The following is a 19,039-nucleotide window of genomic DNA, read 5'->3' as shown; positions in this document are numbered from 1 at the left end:
AGAAAGAAAACTTAAATATCATTTTACATGAGAGAACATCGTTAAACTACCTACCTGAGGTCGCTCAGTTAAATAGCCACAGATATAGAAATAATAAATTATATATAGCCACAGCTCTGGCTATAGGACCGGGTCTCCAGAATGCAAACAAAGTGCCCTTTTGAGGACAGTGAGTTGAGTGTGCCAGGGTAAATGAGGAAGCTTGAACTCTGGGCTCACTTAACTTCACTGAGCCTCAGTTTCATCAGCAGCAAGACTGTTAGGTAACTGGGACTATGTCATCCGTGAAGCAATGAACATAGCACCTGCCCCCCAAGTCAGTGCTCAATAAATGTTTATTTCCCATTCATGTCCCTCAAGAAGCTGGAGGGATTTGCAATAACATGGTAAGAATGAGTTGAAAGACTGAGAGGCGGGCAGTGTGACCTTGAACATCAAATAGGTCACCAGCAGTCAGAATAAGAGCCACTATTTTTCTCTGGAGAGAATCAAAACGCGGTCTGCACAGGCTACGCCTGCAAGAGTGGGCGTGTGCCAGTTGACCCTCCCTTAGCTCCTTGGTCACTCTTTTCTTGGCTCCGCCTCCCTGGCTCAGTGACTGGTGCCGGAAGGAAGTTTTTTCTGCAGGCAGCAGGCGTGAAAGATTAGATGCTGACAAAGAATAACAGAGGAAGCATCTGAGTTTAGAAGGTAAGACAGGCAAAAGGAGGAGAGCTGGGGAAGTTTGAAAAGTTCTTTTCTTTGAAGGATTCCTTGGGCTTTGGTGACTGGTGTGAAAGGGGGTGTGTGATGTGGGGAGAGGAAGGAGAGGAAGAGCCACCCCAGGTCCCTTCAGTGGGAACCTTCCGGAGCCTCCCTGAGAACACCAAGGTTATGCCACACCCACACGTTATTTGTTCAGGTCGGCTCTGTTTACTGGGCACCGCTGGCCATACTCGGGAAATGAAACTGAAAGCAGAATAATCTCTTACTGTAGGGATGTGTTTATTCTCTACTCTGGTATTTCACTCAGGGTTTCTTTCCTTCTCTGTTCCCTTACTCAGACTGGCCCATCTCAGTTGTAACAGAAACATTTGGTTCAAAAGTTTCATTGCTGAGTGATTATGTTTACGCAGTACCATTGATTTAGACATCAAGAGAGCTGTGACATAGCTGGAAAATAGTTGCTGTGTGAATTTTGTAACAGGTGCAGTTAATATTCACTTAACACTTTGGTGCAGTCTGATGCTTAAACTGAATCTCAATGGCTCAGACATGATGGAAGACAATTGGACTAAAATGACACTGGCAGGTTCCCTACCTGTGTAGTATGTCTATGCACATGGCTGGGGAAAAATAAGATTTGTTAACATTTTTTTTTTAATAAAGGGACATAGCTAGCTCTTCCATTGATTGAATGCCAAATGTTTGCCACACCCCCTACTTTAATGCACTTTATACAGTTGACCTTGCTTATTGTTGTCCCCGTTTAAGGGGATAGAAAATTGAGAATCAATAGCCTAAAGTTACACAACCAGGGGCTCAAACTTAGATCTTGCTGAGGTTAAGTCTTTGCTCTTTCACTTCTGTAAATTGTACTGCTCACAAATATTAGGGGATATTTCAAAATGAATATGAAGCAATAAAATATTCCCTAATTTTTCTGAGCAGTTTACTTTGTCTAGGAACACATAGTGATCAAACTTCCTGTGGTATAAGAAACACAAATTGACAAAGATACATTTTTTTAATTAAATGAGGATTCTGCTTTTTTTTTTAAATGAGGCTATCTACTTCCAGCAGAGTGTGTTTAAATGACATTGAAGGAAATTTATTAATATAGGTTGAAAATTCTAAAAACAATCATATCCTTTGACTATTCAATAATTCTTTGAAATCTATCATAAGAAATCTATTATAAGAGCTAGCATATTAAAACTAGGTGAAATAAGATAAATTTGCTGCATCACTATTTAGAATTGTTTAAAAATTTCCATTTAAAAATCTTATTTAAAAATCATTTTAAAAAACTGCTCAGTGATAAGGAAATGAATGAACTGAGTGATGACATATTACACAGCCATTAAAAACATTTAAAAAGTCTTTGTAATAACATAAGAAATTATTTATAATATAAATGAAAGGAAGATGAAAAGTTACTTACACAGCATGATTTCAACTATTTTTTAAAAATCTGTAGAAGTATATCAAAAGAATAATAATGTCTGTTTTCTGGGCAGTAGGATTACAGTGTAATAATTTTTATATTTTTATTTTATATATTTATAATATTATATAATACAAAGTCTTATAATAAATAAGTAGATATATTTTGAAAAAGTTGCTAGTAAAGTAATGTTTCTAAATCAGATGTTCTTCTGACTATTAAAAACTTTCAAAGTACCTCTTTTGTCTCTAGGCATAACATCAGAAAATTCCAAGAGTATTGTCCTTCTTCATACTGCTGAGATGTAGCCAGATAAACTTGACTTACCCTGGCAAGAGTTTCTAGAGCTCCATGTTTCTGTGATCAAGTCCCAAAGAGGTAAAATTTCATTTTCTTAAAGAAAGGCAAAAAGTTTTAACTGGTGGTATTTACCATCATGGACACCAAGAGCCATGACAACCCCAAGAACAAACCCACACCCTCCCTTAATAGGAGGACTTCAGGGGACGACAACTACTTGTTGATAGAAGCTGTTAAACAAGAAGACGTGATGCTGATCAAGCAATTGCTGGAAAGAGGGGCTGATGTCAATTTCCAGGAAGAGGATGGGGGTTGGTCCCCCTTGCATAATGCAGTACAGACTTGCAGGGAAGACATCGTGGATCTCCTGCTTCGTAGTGGTGCTGACCCTTTTCTGAAGAAGAAAAATGGGGCCACTCCCTTCATCATTGCTGGGATTGTGGGAGATGTGACGCTGCTCCGACTCTTCCTTTCCGTAGGCGCAGATATCAATGAGTGTGATCATAATGGCTTCACAGCTTTCATGGAAGCCGCTGTGTATGGTCGGGTTGACGCCTTAAAATTCTTGTGGGAGCTGGGAGCAGAGGTAGATTTGGGTCGAAAGACAATAGAAGATCAAAGGAAGCTTGGGAAAGGAGGGGCCACAGCTCTCATGGATGCTGCTGAAAAGGGACAGGTAGAAGTCTTGAGGCTCCTCCTTGAGGAGATGGGGGCCAATGTCAATGTCTGTGACAATATGGGCAGAAATGCTTTGATCCACGCTCTAGTGAAACCTGATAATAGTAATGTGGAGGCCATTGCTCGCCTTCTGTTGGACCATGGGGTTGATGTCAATGTGAGGGGAGAGAAAGGGAAGACGCCCCTGATTCTGGCCGTGGAAAAGAATCACTTGGCTTTGGTGCAGATGCTTCTAGAACAAGAACATATAGGCATCAATGACACAGACAGGGATGGCAAAACAGCACTGTGGTGGGCTGTCGACCTCAAACTGACGAAAATTGTCGCGTTGCTGTGTAACAAAGGAGCCAGCGCAGATTGTGGGAACATTGTCATGTTAGCAAAGCGCAGGTATCTTAACAATGACCTTGTTAACCTTCTTCGCTGTCACGGAGCCAGAGAGGATGCCCCCCCTCCTGCTGAAGACTGGAAGCCCCAGAGCTCACGTTGGGGGCCGGCCCTGAAACATCTCCATAGGATATGCTCCCCTGTGATTGGCAAACTCAAGATCTTTATTGAGGAAAAATATAAAATTGCTGACACTTCAGAAGGGGGCATCTACCTGGGCTTCTACCAAGAGCAAGAGGTAGCGGTGAAGCGATTCTCCGAAGTCAGCCCTCGTGGACAAAAGGAAGTCTCCTGTCTGCAGAGCATTCGAGCGAACAGTAACTTGGTGACATTGTACGGGACTGAGAGCGTTGGGGGCTGTCTGTATGTGTGCATCTCCCTCTGCGAACGGACACTGGAGGAGCACTTGGGCAATCACGGCGGGGAGGCTGTGGAGAACAAGGAAGATGTGTTGGCCCGAGACATCCTCTTATCTATATTTAAGGCTGTTGTTGAGCTACATTTGTCATGTGGATATGCTCACCAGGATCTTCAGCCACGAAACATCTTGATAGGTGAGTCCCCAGTCGTCTCTTAGAAGTTGTGGGGGTCTTTATTGACAAAAGGAAAGCATTTTCATTGCAGGTAGGAAAGGACTAGAGTAAATGTGGGTTATTCGGTTTGGGGGTTAATACAACAAAGTCATAATTACAGTGCAGTCTTCCTGCTTCTGGTGATCACCCTTCCTCCTCATGGAGGTCGCGAATGCTAATGGATACCAGCTAACCTCATGTTGCCTTTGGCAGATACAAATGTGAAGTATGTCTTGGATGGAGCCAGCTCCAGAAAGTTGGATTCCTAGAGTAGTCTTTAAGTTTGAGAACCCTGAAGGTGTGCTTCTTGAGACAGGGTGACAGTTATTGTGAAACTTAGTGGTAAAACTCAGTTCAAAATTGAGGATGTCAATCCTCAACACAGTGAAACAGACTCCAAGCAGATGGAACAGTCAGCATCTACTGGTTCAAACCGAAAACAAAATAAATGAAAACAACATTAGGCGAAACAAGCAGAAGTGAATGGAAAGTCCGAGGAGTCAATATGGTGCCGTAGAAAATGCTTTGGCTTTAATTGCCTTTAGGGAGGCTTGGAACCTTGCCTCCCTACTTATAGCTTGTCCTGCTACTTTATAGCTTTGTAACCTTGAACAAGTCACTTAATTCTATGAGCCTTGGTTTCCTCACTTGAGTCTGAAAATATCTCTTTCATATGGTTGTTATGAGGTCAAAAAGCAGATGTTAAATAGGCAAGGCACCTGTACGTTGTAGGTGTGAACAAAGGTCAGGCACTCGTCTAGAAGCTAAGCAAACACCTAACAGATATGCATTGAGATTTAAACTCAGTGTAAGGGAACAGGGCAAAAGGAGGGTTCAGGTATGGAGAAGTAAGGATAGTTAAGATCCTGGAGGAGGGAAATAGGTATACATAGGAATACAACTCTGCTTTGGCTTATAGTTTGAAGACAGGTGCTAGTGACAGTTCTTCCTGGTCTTAAGCAGCAGTTGCCTGGGAGACTGACACGGGCCAGAAATATGTGCAGCTCTAACAAGAGAGTCAGATTCAGCCAAGGGCAAGGTCCTTCCAATTCTAACCACTGATCTGGATGTAAAAGGGTTATATATCATGTCCTAAAAAAAAAAACAACCTGTGACTATTTATTCTTTGGAATTTTTAGACCACCTCCTTCATTTTCAAGCTTGAACAATAAAAAATTGATTCTATTTCTGCCTCAAGGTGAACCTAACATATACTATAATTCATTTTCTATATCAAATCCCAAAAGTTTTAGGAAAGGATTTTTAAATGAATTCATAGCCAAGATCAAAATTAAAAATAAATAAATAAAAGATTTTTTGAACAAAATCTTTGAAGACTTCTAGAGAGCGTAAACATGGCTAGGATGGGATTGAAGATCACAGGAGCCCAGGACAAATGCAGGGAGCCACTGGTAAATATCACTTACCAAAGTGGGAGCCGTGCAAAAACAGCATCTATCAAGAGCATAGAAGCCAGAAGCAGGAGAGGACAGAGGACCAGCTAACACACAGACTGATGCATCAGTGGAAACTGGGAAGATCAAATCCTGTGCACTCCTTCCCCTAGGACCAAGCATCTGTGACAAGCATGTCTGTCTGTAGACAGGCTTTCTCCTTGAGGCATTGAGTGGTTAATATCTTAAGAGAAACAAAAAACAATTAAGCCCACAAGATTTCTGCCAAAGCACCCTATTAAGTGGCATGTGCCGAGTTTCACTGAATCCAATGCAAAGCAGAAGCTCTGACAACAGCCTCCATCCTTCCCCTCTGTTGGGTGGCATTAACAGAAGCAGCTCACAGGGCTTCAGGGATTCTCAGCTGCACAGTAGGGCTTACAGTCAAAAATCACTGAGGATATTTGAGTGCCAATACCATGAAAAAGATGCATGAAACAGAATTTACACCCAAGGAAGCATGGCAAACTCAGTTAGTTTCCTATGGCTGTTGAAACAGATGATCACAAACAATTGCTTAAAACAACAGAAACGTATTTTCCCACAGTGTGGAGGCCACAAATTTCAGATCAGTTTTACTGGTCCCAAATCAGTTGTCAGCAGAGCCAAATTCCCTCTGGCAGCAATAAGAGGGACTCTTCCTTTTCTCTTCCAGCTTCTGGTGGTTGTTAGCATTCCTTGGCTTGTGGAGGCATCACTTTACTCTGCCTCTGTAGTCACTCATTATCTTCTCTTCTGCTGTCAAATCCCGCCCTGCCTCCCTTGTATAAGTATACATGTAACTACATTCAAGTTTCATCCTGATAACCCAGGATAATCTCTCCCATCTCAGAATTCTTAATCACGTCTACAAAGTTCCTATTTTGCTATATAAAGTAACATTTATGGTATGGATTCCAAGCTTGCATGAATAGGGTGCTGGTTGAATTTGTCTTCATCCTTTCCCACCTCCTGGCTTGGAAAAAATAAAATATAAGGCCTGTTATTGGGTAGATTCTTAATAGGTCAAATGATGTGCCCATGAGTGTTTTGAGAAGTAAACAGCCATGCCGATATAAGTTTTATTATTGCAAGATGATGGAGCACACATTGTGTTTTATATTTATCTAAATAAATTACCGCATGAAGAATGAGAATTTTTAATGCTCCTCTAAAACTATCCCTTAGATTCTAAGAATGCTGTTCGCCTGGCAGATTTTGATAAAAGCATCAAGTGGGCTGGAGAGCCAGAGCACATCCAGACAGATCTAGAGGTAATTTCTCTAGTCGGTTTACTTTTCCATCTTTCTGCTTCTTTACTCGTTCTTTACCTTATTTCCTATGGCCGATTAGAGGACGTAGCTATTTTAACCAGGAAGGAAATAACTTTCAAGCCACCCCTGTCCCCAGGGCTCACTGCTGTCACTGCCTTGCAGACAATGGCATTTTCCTGGGTTGGTGTGGACTGGTTGTCATTGTGGCTTCTTTCTGTGTCTATGGAGTTCTTTCTTTCTCCACTAGTGACGTAGCAAATGAATTGAACATGCCGCGCCTTTTCTCAGATTACCTCTAGGAGGTATCCCCAAAACAGCTCCAAAGTTCCTGCAGGAGTCATTTTCTGCCCAAGGACAAGATAAATGAGATTTATTTTCCTGTTCCATCCAACTCTGAAGAGGGCCAGATACTAAGACCCTCTAAAGCAGTGGTCCCCAACCCCGGGCTGCGGACCGGCGGTGGTCCGTGGGCCATTTGGTACCGGTTCGCAGAGAAAGAATAAATAACTTACGTTATTTCCGTTTTATTTATATTTAAGTCTGAACAATGTTTTATTTAAAAAAAAAATGACCAGATTGCCTCTGTTACATCCGTCTAAGACTCACTCTTGATGCTTGTCTCGGTCACGTGATACATTTATCCGTCCCACCCTAAAAGCTGGTCCGTGAAAATATTTTCTGACATTAAACCGGTCCGTGGCCCAAAAAAGGCTGGGGACCACTGCTCTAAAGCACCTGGGAGGGATCCCCAGCTCGAAACAGACTAAGCGCAGCCCAAAAGGTGAAGACCCTGAAATAACCAGTTCTGAGAAGAGGCAGAACCCGGTCCCTGCAGAATGAAGCCCCTCCCATTGGCTCCGACCTGGACAGGACAGGGTGCACCTAGAGAGCTCTCCCGGGTGTCGAGCTTTCAATCCAATGGACAAGAGCTCTCCTTCCCTGGGTCTGGCCTTGCTGGTTCAGTGGCTCCAGATTTCAGCTCTTTCTCTGACTGGTATGTTGCTTGATGCAGGCTTTCCTATGCTGGCCTCCTTCTAGGCCTTTCCTCCTTGCCATGGCCTAACCCCTGGGGCCATCACTGTATCCTGCTGGACCTGGACTGGCTCCTTCACCTGCTGCCTGACACAGTCCCCACCCAAAGTCCAAATTCTCAGCTCCTGTCATTCCCCTTATTTAAAACCTCTTCTCTTTCCCCTGTTTATCTAACTTCTATAGATACTTTGAGGTCCAGCTCAAATCCCTCTTCCTCCAGGCAGTCTGCCCTGACAACTCAGGCCCAGGATTATCTTTTTCTCCTTATAATCCTTAACTGTGAGGACTGCATACTGCCTTGAAGAGTTTTCTATGCACAAACCTGTGTCTTCTCTCCCTAGCCAGCCTGTGGACTCCTCGGGATTCCTCCCATTTTCCAGCTGTCCCTAGCCTCATGACGTGCTTGAGGTCACCCAAATAGAGTGATAATTCATAAGGAACTTTGGTTTGATTGGTGGCTTTTGTGCAGGCCCTTGGACGGCTGGTCCTATATGTGGTAACGAGAGGAGACATCCCTTTTGAGACACTGAAGATTAAAATTACTAAAGAGGTGATTAAACTTTCTCTAAATGAAGAAATTAAGGACCTCATTAAGAGCCTATGCCACCCTGGAGAAAATGTGACGAAGCATTTGAGTAACCTGCTGGGTCATCCTTTCTTCTGGAGTTGGGAGAGGTAAGTGAAACTTGAGTGTATGTCACAGCCTCCCAGAATGGAGACAGTAAAGGTACCAGTTAGGGTTCCCTAGGTAAACAGAACCTGTAGGAAATGTGGTTCCACACACACACACACACACACACATACACACACATACAACACTGGAGAGGACAATCTGCTTTACTGAGTCCACTGATTCAAATGCCAATCTCATCTGGAAACACCCTCACAGACACACCCAGAATAGTGTTTAATCTGGGCCCCCTGTGATCAGTCAAGTTAACATGTAAAATGAACCATCACAGTGAAGTGGTGTGGGCAGAAGTCAGGCTGAGGATCAGCAGACCCAGTTTTCTTCTCAACTGGGCATGTCCTGGCTGTGTGTCCTTGGAGTGGTGACTTAACCTCTCTGGGTTCTAGTTCTTCTTCTGAAGAATAGGAAGAGAGAGAGAGAGAGACGCCTCTCTCATCATGCAGAATTTTTAAAGACATAATTTTTACTACTTTTATTAAAAACCAAAATCTAATGGTTTTCTCTTTCTGGATAGAGTGGGAGGGATGGAATGTCCATAACTCTGTCATCCTCAGCCGCTACAGGACCCTTAGGGATGTGGGAAATGAATCCGACATCAAACTGGGAAAAAAGAACAGCTATATCCTCCAATTACTGGAGCCTACACCATCAAAAGAACATTACAGTTTTCACCAGTGGACTTCTAAGGTATGAACGATTCCTACTGTCTGGGAGTTATTCAGGAATTAGATGCTGTGTAATGTTTTATGATAGGGTTTCAAACTTTTTAAATACTATTGCCTGGCCTGGCCCAATCAAGAAACAAAAGAGTGCCCTGTCCAGATAGCTCAGTTGGTTAGAGCATTGTCCCAAAACACAGAGGTAGCTGATTTGATCCCCGGTCAGGGCACATATAGGAATAGCTCGATGTCCTTCTCTCTCTCTCTCTCTCTCCCCCCTCCTTTCTCTCCCGCTGAAATAAAAGAGAATCAAAAATTAAAAAGAAAAAAGTGAAAGATGGAATTTCCTTTCTCTTCTTTCCCATCCTAATTCTCTCTTCCCTTCTGAGTCTCTGCTTCCCCTTCTAGACACCAAACCTTCTTGATAGACCCTATGTAGGCTCCTCTTTAGGATGGTCTTGTCCCAGCCCATCAGCCTTTTCCTTTTCTGTGGCTCTTTCCCTCAAGACTTGTTCTCTGTGAAGGGCTTGGCTAATGACGCTGTCACCACGATGCTCTTCTACAAGCACTTTCCGTCCAAGGCCTCTGCTGCCTATGAGCAGCCTGGCTCTGAGGATCCACAGAACACACCTCCATTCTGCTCAAGAAAATGGACAATCTTTCATATTCTTCCTCTTCAAGAATAGGTCCACCAATCTAAATACAGCAGAATATCAAAATTAATCACCACCTTGATGTAGTCAGTACTACCAAAACTTTCATCATTATTAATATACCCATGTGAGGTCATGGGTATACTAAGCAGAGTATGGTATGGGCCATGTGGGGCCTGGAGACCCACAGAAATGATGGCTGTGTGACCCATGCTGGGCGCCCAGACAAAGGTGCAAAGCATTATGGGAGAAACCATCATCCTAAGGTCTTTGACTGAGACCATCAGCTTCCATATATTGGGCCGATTTAGGACTCTTGTTTCTTTCATACCTCTTTGTTTCCAGGTCTCATTTTGCTTTCCTTTCCTTCACTTAACTCTAGATTACACATCCCGCCCATAAATGCTGGCTGGATGTTCATCTTTCCTGCTGTCTTGTAAATTCCATGAGGGCAGAGACTATCTGTTATCTTGTTCATTATTCTGTCCCTGGCATGGAGTAGGTGTGCCATGACTCTTTGCCAAACGAATATCTATAAAATGTCAGCTGAAACTTAAACTTGTAGAAATGGGGAAATTTGAAACCAGAGCAGATGACAGTAATAGGTAATGATCATGTTGTGCTGACTACACGGCGGCCGTCGGCCTGAGGACTTGACGTCAGTTACCACAGTTAATCCTTATAGCAACCTCTGAGGCAAATACCTCTGCTTTGCAAGTAGGCAGAATTAGGCACCATTTTTTCAAAGCCAGAGAAGCAGGAAGGGGCGCAGCAGGATTTGAAGCGGGGCAGTCTGGCTGCAGAGGTCACAGGCTCAAGCCACTCACTGCACAAAGCTATGATGCCATCGGGTCCACCCAGTCATTTAACTGCCGAGGAAATGGAAGCTCAGAGGAGCACCCCAAAATACCCGGGCCTGGAAAGCCAGAGATGAGCAGGGTGGGGAAGAAAACCCTGGTCTTTTGTTTCCCAGTTTATTGGTTGTTTTCTCTCAACTGCATTGACTTATATTGAATTTTTATTAACTTCAGGCTGTATCATTTAATTCCCATTTCAGTCTTTTATTCTATTGATTTTACTGACTGGCCCATTCTCATGGTCTTACAATCAGTTCTGGCAGCTCAGGTCCAGAGCCAAGGTTTCAGGTGTCTATTCCTGCCTCCTTTCAACAAGCTGTCCCACCCTACCCTACCCTGCCGCAGCCACAGAGGCTGCACACTTCCGACACCTGGGCAATCTCCGCGGGTCTTCTCTGGTCTTGGTCCAGTCACCGGTCACTCTCCTGACGGGACCTACGGCTTCAGGTTGTTGGGTCTTGTACCCTTACTACAAACTCTTTCTTTTTTTTTTTTTTTTTGTATTTTTCTGAAGCTGGAAACAGGGAGAGACAGTAAGACAGACTGCCGCATGCGCCCGACCGGGATCCACCCGGCACGCCCACCAGGGGGCGATGCTCTGCCCCTCTGGGGCGTCGCTCTGCCGCGACCAGAGCCACTCTAGCGCCTGGGGCAGAGGCCAAGGAGCCATCCCCAGCGCCCGGGCCATCTTTGCTCCAATGGAGCCTTGGCTGCAGGAGGGGAAGAGAGAGACAGAGAGGAAGGAGGGGGGGGGGGTGGAGAAGCAAATGGGCACTTCTCCTATGTGCCCTGGCCGGGAATCGAACCTGGGTCCCCCGCATGCCAGGCCGACGCTCTACCACTGAGCCAACTGGCCAGGGCCTACAAACTCTTTCTGGACGCGAAGCCATCTGTAAGGTGTCAGCACAAAGAGGAAGGCTTTAATATGATGGAAGTTGCCTTGGGATACTTAGAGGCCAGGAGAAACATGTAACCCTGTTGGACATAGAATTAAAAAGAGAAGAAAACAAAACCCCTCTGCAATCGCTTTGGCCATGGCTGCCAGTCTCAGTTTCCACTTGGAGGACATGTGATCATGTGTGAATTTGCAAAGGTGGCCACAGGGTAAAGATACAGTTGAGTACAATGGGCCCATTTCCTAGTATAGTGGCCAAAGATGTTCTAAAGCTAAACTATGCTTTAATGTATTTCATTTTCTATGAAAACAATTCACTTGAAAACAGACAGACACATTTAAAGTTACTGGTCATCCCACATCCAAACACAATAACAGTTAGCATTGCTTTTTTAATTAGTAGTAATTTTGACGTATATTCAAATTTGTATTTTGCCTTTTTGTATCCCAGCAGGATTTATTTTGTGTTGTTACCACATTTTTTTGTGTAATATTTTTTTTAAATCTTTTTTAGATTGACAAATATGTTATGGGAAAAATGAATGCCTTTTATACAAAAAAAGGCAAAAAAGGCAAAAAATATCAGGATTCTGTGGGTGATCTGCTAAAGTTCATCCGGAATTTGGGGGAACACATAAATGAAGAAAAGAACAAAGAGTAAGTATTGTTTTCATTCCTGTAAGTCACAGAGGAAATGAGGAAGATTTAAAAATCCAGTTCTAAATTTGTATCTGCTTATGTGATGGGAAGAACAAAGTTAATGTTGCTGAAAGAAAAGCAACTCCTCCCCTCTGCTTAGACAAGAACCATCACAAGGGTCTTACAGTGAGGGGGTGGACATGACCAGCAGGCTCTCGTCTTTCTTTGTAACTTTTGCTGAGTCCCACTGAACAGAAGTCTAGTGACTCCCACGTGTGAAGAAGTGCAGGGCTCTGCTCAGCTGGGTAAAGTGAATGGAACCTAATAAAAGTTTAGAAAGTAGCCCCATGTTAGTAAATAAGCTCTTGCTGCCAAAAACGTTCACTGCAAACTTACAGGGGAAAAAAAGCTTGCAGTTTCTAGGGCTCTTCTGGATCTTGGAAATATAGATGAGGGATTGGGGAATTGTATTCTGTCTATTGTATAGATCAGTGGTCCCCAACCTTTTTTGGGCCACAGACCGGTTTAATGTCAGAAAATATTTTCATGGACTGGCCTTTAGGGTGGGATGGATAAATGCACATAATGAAATTATGCGACTGGCGTAAATACTGTGGTATTTTTAAATATAATTGTTGAACTTACAAGACAAGTGTCAAGAGTGAGTCTTAGACGGATGTAACAGAGGGAATCTGATCATTTTTTAAAAATAAAACATCGTTCAGACTTAAATATAAATAAAATGGAAATAATGTAAGTTATTTATTCTTTCTCTGCGGACCGGTACCAAATGGCCCATGGACCACTACCGGTCCGCGGCCCCAGGGGTTGGGGACCACTGGTATAGATGATAAAACTGAAGTTCACAGACAGTGCGTTGTTAAAGTTCACACAGTGAGTTGAAGAGTCAGGAGATGACTCTTGCTCTGTCAGATTCCCAAGTCCTTATTCATTTTGCTCTAGAAATCAAGGGAGCACAGTGATCTCCTGACCAAATGCTATAAAGGGGGAAGAATTTGGGGCACATGTGCCAAAATATTTACATTTCATTTCAGTATGAAGGAGATAATTCAAGACCCTGCCCAGTATTTTCAGAAGACATTCCCTGAGCTGGTCATCTATGTCTATACGAAGCTACAGAACACAGAATATGCAAGGCATTTTCCCAAATCTCACAACACACTCGAGCCTTGCTGTGGTAGGGGTGATGGTGGCCAACAGGCTGGGCAGTTCTGAGTGCTGGCCAAGTCTTCCGAGTTCAATGAGGTTCTTATTAGCTGTGAGATCCTGAGCAAGTCACGACTCTCTGGGCCTCTTAACTAACTTGGTTGCATGTGAGGGATGAGTTGGATGGCTGATGTCAGTTCCTGGCAACATGGATTCCCTATAGGTTTATTACAAACAAACAAACAAAAAAGTATATGCTTAAATTACGCTGGTGCTTTTTTTGGCTAAAAGTTAGAGGCAGGAGCTGGAAGGGTATCCTGCTGATTCCTCTGTTGCTCTGAAGAGTAAGTGCCTAGATCCCTAACACTGTATGTTTGACATCAGTTACCTTATGTGATTATCCCAATGATCTTGCAACATGGGTTAAATATCCCCATTTAAGAACTGATGAACTTGAGACTCAAAAGAGTTTGAATTACTTGCCCTAGATCATACAACTTGTACAGCGTGCTGTATAAACGCATGTGGTGTTGTTACCTTTCTTGAGCATCTTAGAACTTCATTACTAGCCCAGGGGTCATCTGGATGAGACCTAAAAAGAATATGTCAAAGGGGATCTAGGTGGCTCATTCATTCATTCATTCATTCACTCATTCTTTATTGACCAAAGTATAAGTCAAGGCACTAATTTTTGCATGAATTTCATTCCTTTTAGAACCACTTACACTAGTTTTCTATGACTTTAAGGCAGTAGCACTAAGCTGCAGAAATTTTGCCTCTCGGGAACCATTTGATAGAGCCTGGAAGTTTTTGGTTGTCATAGCTAGGGGGTAGGGAGTGTTATTGGCACCTAGTAGAGGTCAGGGATACTGTCAAATGTTCTACAATGCACACACAGCATAGCCCCCACAACAAAGAATTATCCAGCCTAAAATACCAGTGGTACTGAGGTTGAGAAACTGTGCCTTAAAGGTTGAGATACTTATGAACTGGCTCAGGGCCCGGGACCATGGAGTGTGTGGACCATATCACACAGGAGTGACTTGGATCTGTTTTTTTGCTTTTGGACCCATAGTGATCCAATTCCAGTGTCCCCTCCTCAGAAGTCCTCTGAACACCCTCACTTTCCACAGCCCAGTCTGAGTGTGCCTTCTGACTCCTTAGCACCCAGACCACATCAGAGCGTGGGTAATGCCCATTCACAGATGCGACACTGATGTGACGTGCTCAGTGATTGGCCCGGTGCTGCCCAGCCAGTGGTAAGGCCGGGGCCTTTCCCTACTTCAGCTAAGATTCTTGTGTATTATGGGATGGGAAGTAAACCAAAAACAGAGCAAAATAAATGGCATTAGATTTTTTTTTTAATAGATGAGGTGGGTCAAAAATAACCAGAATTAAAATAAACTTGAAGTTGAAGACATAAACCAATTTTTAGGTGGCTCAGTGGATAAAGTGTCACCCTAGAGCATCAGAGGTTACAGGTTCAATCCCCAGTCAGGGCACATAAGAGAAGCAACCAATGAGTGCACAGCTAAATGGAACAACTAAATGAAATGAATTGATGCTTCTCTCTCTATCTCTCTCTCCCCTCTATCTCTGAAATCAAATCAATAGAAAAATTTTTCTAAAAAGACATAAACCAATTCTTTTATAAGAGTAGTAAAATTTGTAAGAACATTGATAGTAGTGTCTTGTTAAAAAATCTGATTTTTATTACTTGGTAAATAAGACTATGGAGTATCAGAAATAGAAAACAGTTATACTCTCATTGTGATAATAAACTTTAAATTTCCATATTCCATCTCAGACTTTGTTTACATGCATAGGAAAATTTGCATAATTTACACCCTAGTGTATTATTTCATTCTGATTCTGCTCTTTTACTTATTATATTAAAAATATAATGCTATATTTATTTATTGTAATTATTTTAAATCACTATAAAATGCTCTATCAAGTTAAAATGGCAAAGATCGTTGAAACATTTCCTTTTGGCTTATTTTTAGTTTGCTTTCTCTTAGTAATATGTATAACACTCCAAGGACCTACTTTAAGCATACAATGTCATCCTTTTATGAATAAAAAAATTATAGTTGGTATTTGGAATATGTGAGATTTGTGTGTGTGTGTGTGTATTAAATTTTAGTTTATTGCAGAGGAAGAAAATAAATGCCACCATGTAATCCCAATACTTAGAATAACTGCTGTTAACCTTTCAGTTTTTAAAGATACATATTCATGACATAATTATGTTAATAACCATTGGGACTTAAATATATATGCTATTAATAATAGTAATAGAAAACTAGACAAAGAAGAACTAATGAAGTCCAAAGTAAGCAGAAAAATATAAATAATAAGAATCAAAGCAGAAATCAATGAAATTGAAAACAGAAAGCCAACAGAGAAAAAAATTTTAAATCAGCTAAGGCTGATTCTTTAAAAAGAACCATGATATCAATAAGTGTCTAGCTAGGCCACTAAGAGAAACAGAGAGAGAACACAAATTATTAATACCAGAAATGACAGCGGGACATCAGTATAGATCCCATGGACCTTAAAGGATAAGGGATAGTATGGACAACTCTATGCCACAAATTTGATAACCTAGACCAGGGGTCTCAAACTCAACTCAGCATGTGGGCCGCAGAGCAAGATCACAGCCGTTCGGCGGGCCGCACTAGGTCTACAAAAGGCAACTGTTACGCAACACTTTTCTCACTGCAGTTGAAAACAAAAAAAAATCAGTACAACAAGCACAATCGTACATGCAGTTTACTCAGTGTCACAAAACGACCAGAAACTGTAGTTTGCATCACAACTGCTGTTGACTAAGCTAATATCTAGCTAGGATGCTAGAGAAATGAAAAATACAAGTAGGCCCCTAGGCTTACTTAATTTTATCCAAAATATTTTGAACTTCGTGGATTAGTCTGTGGGCCACACAAAATTGTTCGGCGGGCCGCATGCGGCCCACGGGCCACAAGTTTGAGACCCCTGACCTAGACGAAATGGACCAATTTATTAAAAAACACAGTTTTCCAGTATTCGTTCAAGAGGAAATAAAAAATCTAAATAGGTCTATATCTGGCTAAGAAAATTCAATAAATATTTAATAACCTTCCAAAACAAATCATCGGGCCTAGAAGGCTCTCTATTGAATTCTACCAAACATTTAAGGAATGTGGGGTTTTTTCTTGCAATGTTTTTGTCTGGATTTGGTATACAGGAATGCTGGCCTTATAGAATGAATTAAGAAGCATTCCCTCTGCTTTTAGTGTCTGAAAGAGATTGAAGGGAACTGATATGTTTGGTAGAATTCAACAGGAACCTATCTGGGTCCAATGATGTCTGTTTTGTAAGGTTATTAAAGGAAAACCAGAAAGAGAAGAAACAAAATAAATATTTGAAGCATAATGACTGAGAATTTCACCCAAATTCATGCTAGGTACCAAACCACAGGTCCAGGAAGCTTAGAGAACCCCAAGAAGAATGACTGTCATGTCATACTCAAACTGCAGAATATCAAAGGCAAACAAAATCTTGACAGAAGCCAGAGGAATAAAATGCTTTATCTATAGAGAAACACAGATAAGAATTACATTTGACTTCTCAGAAACTATGCAAGCAAGAAGAGACCTGACCTCTCTATACCTACATTACCTCGCCTATAAAACAAGTCTCACCATTCTCCTCCCTCCTGTCACATAGTAAGTGCTCAATAAGGGATCACGAATATCTGAAAGCATCTGTCAGGGGCTCAGGGAGTGCCTGTAATGGAAGAGGAGGAAATCTTATTACCTCCTATTCATTGTAGATATATAACTCCTCCAAGTGACTATGTATATGTTAGGAATTAAATTGATTTGTGGATGACCTGGCCACTCAATCCCCAATGAATCATGGATCTTGTTGGAGGAAATGCATTCAGAATTTCTTGGGAATTAACTGTTCAACTATATCACTACTGTTTTGGCATTTACTTTACATTTTGGGAAGTTTAGGGAAAAGGTGGGAAGAATGACAGCAACTAATGTCCCTGCCCCTGACTCTATTCTTGGCCCTGTACTGGGCACTGGGCCTCTGTTTTCTCTTTCGTCTTCTCCAAACAACTCCAGGGGATAGAGACTTTCATCTAAGTTTCACTCACAAGGGGCTTTGGACTCATGGAGGTTAAGTAATTTGCTGACAATCACAAAGTTACTAAGGAGTGAAAACGGGATTTACCACCAGCTTGCCTCCTGGAAAATTTGGCTCTGAGAGCAACATATTGTTTCTTGTGCCCTTCTCTTTAAGAAGACGGGAGGCCCACAGCTCGTGAATGCAGACATCCTTTATTCAGGTAGATGCTCTACAGCCCTGGTTGAGGTGTGGGGGTGGGGGACGGGCGCCCACTCCTCTGTGCCAACACCTGATCAGTCGGAGGCCCTCCAACTGAAGGTCCGCCATCTTATCACACTTCCGTAGGAAGAAGGGAGGTTTCATGCCGCCCCCTGAACCACGTCCTGAAAAGGCTCCTGAAGGTGGAAGGCTAGTCTCACTCAGTCTCTCTTGTTTAGTTGTCCTCTGCCTCTTTCTGTCACTCTTTAGTCTGAATGGGTTAGACAAGCTTCCTCATAAACCAGAAAGTTCTTCAAGCATCGAGAATGACTGGAACAAAAAAAATTCATCAGGACAGTTAGATATTTCTTCTTTATCATGCTAGCCGCAACTGTAACTGATTACTGATTTGGTTTTCTGGCAAATCACACTAACTGTGAAGTCAGCGTCACTGAGCGGAAGGTCAGCGCTGACATCACCTGCAAATTCTGTGTTCCCTACCTCACCCCCCCAGCACCTAGCGCGGTTCATTCACTCGTCTCTTCTCTGCGAATTTACGGGGTGACTCGATTTCACATCACCGCGGTCAGTGTTGGAGGTACTAAGAAAGGAGGATGAGGTCTTTGCCTTAAAAAAGTATATAGGCTAGTAGGTGAGGCCCATACACAAGCAGGTGTCTCTAAAGAGTGGAAAAAATATGTTGTGGAGACAAAGAGGAGATGAAGAAAGGAGAGACGGGACAACCAGGAGGTGTCACGCTGTGGTGTCCTCTATCCGCAGGTGGAGAAGAGAGGGCAGGGCCTTTTGGACAGCCATGTTGCTGGAGAATGGAGTGCATGAGAGGGAGAGGCGAGACATGAACCTGGAAACCTAGGCTGGGGTCAAATGTCCAGTCTTGCATGGGATGCTAAGGAGTTGAGGCTTTTACAATCAAGCAAAGAAAGGCTGACGGCCAGTAAGGACACTAGACCTCAGTGCTATCATTGTAACGACTGAATCCTGCCAACAACCTGAATAAGCAAGGAAACAGACCCACCCCCAGATTTCCTGAAAGGGGTTCAGTCTGCCAATAACTTGACATTAGCCCCATGCATCCCTGGTCACACTTCTCTGACCTCCAGAATTATGTGATAGTCCTTTTGTGTTGTTTTAAGCCACTAAGATTCTGCTCATTGTTTATGGCAACAATAGAAAACTAATACAGGGCCCAGAATAGGCCAGCTGCCTCCCCTCCTTCCATGGCCCTTTCTTTAGATGTCTGTGGCCCCATTGGGTCTATTTTTGGGGTTCTTGTCTTCTCCTCCCATATTTTTTTGTCTAAGGGAGACCCAGGACC

General features: G+C 42.6%; 1 protein-coding gene across 1 annotated transcript; it reads left to right on the top strand.

Moving 5' to 3' along the window:
• Positions 1–583: 583 nt before the first annotated feature.
• On the top strand, positions 584–15,455 carry RNASEL (ribonuclease L). Its single transcript, XM_066261290.1, has 7 exons — positions 584–690; positions 2,399–4,065; positions 6,705–6,790; positions 8,292–8,497; positions 9,068–9,200; positions 12,092–12,234; positions 13,272–15,455. The coding sequence occupies exons 2-7, from the start codon at positions 2,583–2,585 to the stop codon at positions 13,450–13,452; spliced, it is 2,232 nt and encodes a 743-aa protein (XP_066117387.1). The 5' UTR covers positions 584–690; positions 2,399–2,582; the 3' UTR covers positions 13,453–15,455.
• The last annotated feature ends 3,584 nt before the right edge of the window (positions 15,456–19,039 follow it).

This window comes from Saccopteryx bilineata, chromosome 2, assembly GCF_036850765.1.
Source record: "Saccopteryx bilineata isolate mSacBil1 chromosome 2, mSacBil1_pri_phased_curated, whole genome shotgun sequence".
Classification (NCBI taxonomy): Eukaryota; Metazoa; Chordata; class Mammalia; order Chiroptera; family Emballonuridae; genus Saccopteryx; species Saccopteryx bilineata.
Note: the sequence above shows the minus strand (reverse complement) of the source record. Positions and strands in the feature narration are given on the sequence as shown.

Excerpts from the sequence above, each read along its gene's own strand:
- RNASEL (XM_066261290.1), top strand. The coding sequence starts at position 2,583 with ATGGACACCAAGAGCCATGACAACCCCAAGAACAAACCCACACCCTCC. Across the intron at positions 8,498-9,067 it reads TTCTTCTGGAGTTGGGAGAG|CCGCTACAGGACCCTTAGGG; the intron begins GTAAGTGAAACT and ends TGTCATCCTCAG. Across the intron at positions 9,201-12,091 it reads TTCACCAGTGGACTTCTAAG|ATTGACAAATATGTTATGGG; the intron begins GTATGAACGATT and ends AATCTTTTTTAG.